At 45.3% G+C, this 4,834-nt stretch overlaps 2 protein-coding genes across 2 annotated transcripts; one reads left to right on the top strand and one right to left on the bottom strand.

Annotated features, from left to right (window-relative positions):
- Positions 1 to 1,337: 1,337 nt before the first annotated feature.
- LOC6901769 (small nuclear ribonucleoprotein-associated protein B) lies at positions 1,338 to 1,831 on the top strand. The gene is made up of 2 exons (XM_033384303.1): positions 1,338 to 1,455; positions 1,529 to 1,831. Exons 1-2 carry the CDS (start codon positions 1,393 to 1,395, stop codon positions 1,667 to 1,669), a joined length of 204 nt encoding a protein of 67 aa, XP_033240194.1. The 5' UTR covers positions 1,338 to 1,392; the 3' UTR covers positions 1,670 to 1,831.
- A 359-nt stretch (positions 1,832 to 2,190) lies between these two features.
- On the bottom strand, positions 2,191 to 2,802 carry LOC26534456 (uncharacterized). Its single transcript, XM_015186622.2, has 3 exons — positions 2,535 to 2,802; positions 2,345 to 2,480; positions 2,191 to 2,284 (listed from the first exon to the last, which is right to left on the bottom strand). Exons 1-3 carry the CDS (start codon positions 2,733 to 2,735, stop codon positions 2,238 to 2,240), a joined length of 384 nt encoding a protein of 127 aa, XP_015042108.2. The 5' UTR covers positions 2,736 to 2,802; the 3' UTR covers positions 2,191 to 2,237.
- Positions 2,803 to 4,834: the final 2,032 nt, after the last annotated feature.

Here is a 4,834-nt window from a genome sequence, read left to right as displayed (position 1 = left end):
GCCATGTGCTTGTTATTCTACATAATCGTCATTCTTCTCATCGTTCTTATCGCCACTATGATAGCGGTGCATTGGCATTCATAGCCGAGATAAGGAACGATGTGGTTCTGAAATAAATTCTAATACATTATTCTATCCTTATCTTTCTCTCTGCTGGGGGTATTAGATGATGCCTAACTCTGTTTCTCTTTTGGTACAAGTTTTCGGTGTTTTATTACGAGAAACATTTGCATATAAGACTGCTCTCGCTGGCTCGCTCTTGCTCTGGCTCTCTATAATTAACTGAATATTTATTACTGCGGTAGATAAAATGTTATGCGGCTATTATTTTGGTTTTATGGCCAACCAAGAAGCCAACAAGCAACCTGGTCTAGGTGGGCTTAACCCCAGCCAAGTCGAGCCGGAGCCGGAGCCCGAGCCTGAGCCCGAGCCCGGGACTGACAACGAGACTCACTCGGAGTCAGAGACGGAGACGGAGCCAGAGCTGGAACATGAACATGAACATGGCAGACCAACAACATGAAGGCACCATGAATATGCAATCCGAGCCAAAATGCATTCGCCCGCCAGACGCTGCCGAAAAAACGGCAGCGGCTAGCGAGGACACAAACCATTGGAACAAGCACCACCAATTACCGCCCACGAAGTCATCGCTAGGGGCTTGAATTTCAGTCGGCGCTGGGCATGGGTCTCGGTATGTGGGTAGGCGTATGGGTGGGGCTGCGCGAAACAATCGCTAATTGTTTTAGGACCCCGCCAGATGGAAGGCAGTAAGGTGTGAAATTCCAGCAGAGGTTTCTCCAGCTTCAACTTCATCATCAGTTTTAACTCAGGCTACGGCTACGGGTTTCGACATCGTTGCTTGCTCAACAATTTTTCCGGCAGTTGATAAGGCTGGTAATTTGTGTGGTATGAGCGAAAGTTACGCATCCGCAGTATTTTCTTACATTTTCTTGATGATTATTACTCATACGCCATGTGGCAGCGGCTTTTTCAGCGTAGCTATAAACGTTTCATGAAATGCACCGAAGGGAGCAATGGCTGCTCTGGTCTTTTCACTTGTTTTTAATTGACCCAAATGTCATATGCCGGAATCATTCACCAATTGAACAATAATGATTTAATATACACAGATTTGCTGATTGTTTTTCCACGTTATAATTGCCTCAACAGTTTCAGTTCAACAATTGCCACACACGCAACAGCTTCCCCAATTTCACACCAAAGTTAAAAATAGTAGTCTCATTATTTTGGGCCTAGAGCGAGGCTGCTGATGGGTGATGGCAATTAGACACGCTCCGCTGGTCGATCGGTGTTGCTATAAAAGCCTCTGTCCGCCGCCAGTCTGGCCATCAGTGGATCCACGGCAAGAACGGACACTCAAACAGAAAGATGCATTTCAACTGTCATTACCTTATCAGCCTGCTGCTGATGCTGCTGTGCGGTTCGCTTGTGGTGAGTGCTCGCAAGCCACCCCTCTACTCGCCTAACGCTAACTCTTCCTTTTCATATTTTTGCTTTCTTTAAGAGTGCTTATCCCCAGGGTGGCCCCTGCGGACCGCCACCCAGTGGCCCGCCGCCATCTGGACCCCCGCCATCGGGACGCCCGCCAGGCGGACCGGGCGGACGCTGTGGACCCCCGCCCTCGACAACCGCTTCATCGGGATGAGGAGCGTTCCGACCTTACGCCCAGTCCCAGTCCCAATCCCAGTCCACACCCGGCACGACACGTTCCATGCGAAACTTCCTATTGCTAAGTGTATCCTTTTTGTGTATTTTGTATTTTTTTGCTCAATCTAGAATATATGTTTATGTGTAATCCTGCTGAAAAGATGAGGCATCACTTGCACTTTGGATCCAGGCTGAATCCAGGCTGGGGTCATATGTATGCACATTTGTTGTGGTTGGAACTTAAAATAAGACCACATACCACCCTTCGGCTGAGGAACTTCTCTTTGAGGTTAGATGACTGCAGATGAAGTGCGGATTGGAATTAAGCTATTAATTGGGTCAGAAGGATGTCCGAGGGACAAAAGGCGACTCTGCAGTAGAAATGTGTGAACTGCACTTGATGTTATGTAAAGGTTTTGGTACCGCTGAGGAGGTAAAACCGCCTGAGGTGAAACCACAGCCCCAGAGTCGCCTGGCAGTGCATTCAGCCGACCCCCTTGTACGGTTCAAAAAACTATATAAACTTATTAATTTATTGCCATCGTTGCATAAAATTCATTGATCAATTATGCAACAACAAACGGCCAGCGAATCGAGCAGAAGAAGCTGAGAGCTGGTGAAAGAAATTAATAAGAATTTCAGTGAATTTACAAGGAATTCAGAAGATACATACACATATCCAAGAGAGCGACGATACTGAGTCGAAAATCGCCACCACCGCCAATGGCAGAGTGCACCAGAAAGGCGCCGCTCAGCGAAATGTGAACAATATCTGTCAAAATGATGAGCGTTATCAAAACCAAGTCTTCCTGCAAGTAGATCCCTGGTTGGTTGGATATCCCATACAACACGATACGACTTACCAAGGCACATTCGGAGAGTACCAGAAGGCCGTACCAAAAAACTGTTAGCTGGTGCAGGTAAACGAGCAAATTGAGGTAGATTTCGTTGTTTGTCCAAACGGGGATGTCTGACAAAACCATCGGCCAGAGGTACCAACCAAATAGGAGGTTGGCGAGGCAGAATGCCAAGACCTTTGATAGCTTTTGGAATGCACTTGACATATTTGAAATTTGTATATTTTTCAGTATATGAATCGAATCGAACGAATAATGTGAGAGACCCGACTGACAGATGAACGGATGACGGAATGATTGCTGATCATGGTACCGTGTCTCACAGTCGTAATTGGAGACTATTTTCCATCGAAAGACTCCCTTGAAATTCATGTCCTTGCACTCCTCACAGCTCATCTAGCATACATATTTGCTTAGCTCTTCCTGTAAATTATCATAGTGGAATCCACCTCTCCTCGGAGCGACCTAAAGCACCCACTAGTAGATATTAAAAAAGATAAAGTTTGATTAGTTCTGCGGCGCCCATGGAGCTGTGGGGCGGCGTCGGGAAATAGTCAAAAGGCGAATATAATAAAAGCAATAAAAGAAAATATGCAACAGACGCAAACAGATACACAAAGGAATGAAGATGCAGATGAAGTTGAAATGTAAATTTCGTCCGAATGGAAAGTTCCGTTCCAATGATTGCAAACGGAAATAGGCCCTTGCCATCGCCATCGCTAGCGCCACAATCCTTCGTCATTCGTGCCTTTGCTCACTCTGGGGAATGAATGGCAAATGAAACGCAAGTAAATACGATAAATAAATGTTTAAATAAATAAGTAAATAAATATGTGGAGAAGAGTCGCTACCAGCCGCTAGCCACCAGGCACCAAAAACCACACCAAACCGAAGTGGGACAGGACGGACGTGGCAGAGCAGAGGACAAAAAGTCCAAATGTAATAATTAAATTGCATTTTGCGTCTGCGGCCAAACAAAATGGCGGCGAATGGTAAATGGTCCGTGTTCGAGTGAACGCCTGTGTGACCTATCCACCTAAGGAGGCGACAGCAGCATACCCTGCAAAGCTCAAGTGGCACTCAAGTGCCCACTTATTCAATCCCCGAAACGAACGGGGAGTTATACGTTTATCTTTCAGTCAGTTTCTGATATAGTAGTATATATGCATTGTAATATCCTGAAGATAACGATTACTAACAGGGTCTTCTGGAACCTAGATGAGAAACAGCAATGTCATATCGGTCCATAACTGGATGTACCCATCGATGGAGCCATCGATAGAGTGGTGCATAAATATTTATATGCCTGCGCCGCAGCCATTGGTTCATGGGCATTTTCCACCTCTACCTGCATTCCATTTATTTGTTCACAGCTCTGGCCTTTCTTCTCTAGATTCACTTCAGTTCTGCTCCTCTCCCCGCAATGGATTTCTCCCCTGAACTCTTCCGCGAGTGTATATCTTTCTGCTGATTGTGCGCATCAATTGCGGATCTCGCTTTGTCGTTGCTGTCGCTGCATGGAGGGGGTCAAAGGCTTGCATTTATTTATCATTCAATTAAATATTTAAAATACCAAAAAATGCTTTCACCGCCAGCCAACTTATTTAAATTTCAGCCCCAATCCGCGGACCACACGACCCACGGACGACCCACGCACACACACCTTTAATATTGAAATTGAAATCATAAATAAATGAGAAAATTCGCGCTGCTTGCGGAACCTGGCTCTCTGGGGCGGATGGTTTATTTTCTGTATGGGACTGTGTGTGTTTGTGTGTGATTCGCATTCGTTGTAAATTTTATTGTTATATATATGGTTTTGTATTTATACACATTTATTTTTTCGCATTGGTGTACGGGCGGGCGGCATACGCTGCCGCTGTGTTTGTAAAATTAATTGACATTTTATTTGTTAATTAATTGTTATAGCCATGTTGTTGTTTGGTTCGCAGCAAAACAGTGAAACAGCGAACCAGCGAACCAACCATCCAGGCCAGTGTCAGTCCCAGTCCCAGTCCCAGTCCCAGCCAATGGTCCGGTAGTCCCTGCCAAAATGGCTAAATGACCAAATGGCCAAATGGCTTTTCATTATTGTTATTACAAATGCCGCGGTCATTATTATTTGCTCGTTAAGCTCACCTCAGCCTCCGTGCAACACCACGCACCCCGCACCCCACACCCCGATGCGACCGAAATGCAATGCATTTGTAAATTAGTTTTGTAGTTTTAATTGCAAAAATTGTTAATTTTCTAATAATTTATTTATTTATGCTTGCAGTGAACGGATCGGTGGGTAAATTCGGAAT

This window comes from Drosophila pseudoobscura, chromosome X (assembly GCF_009870125.1).
Source record: "Drosophila pseudoobscura strain MV-25-SWS-2005 chromosome X, UCI_Dpse_MV25, whole genome shotgun sequence".
Taxonomy (NCBI): Eukaryota; Metazoa; Arthropoda; class Insecta; order Diptera; family Drosophilidae; genus Drosophila; species Drosophila pseudoobscura.
This window is presented reverse-complemented; position numbering and strand designations above follow the sequence as displayed.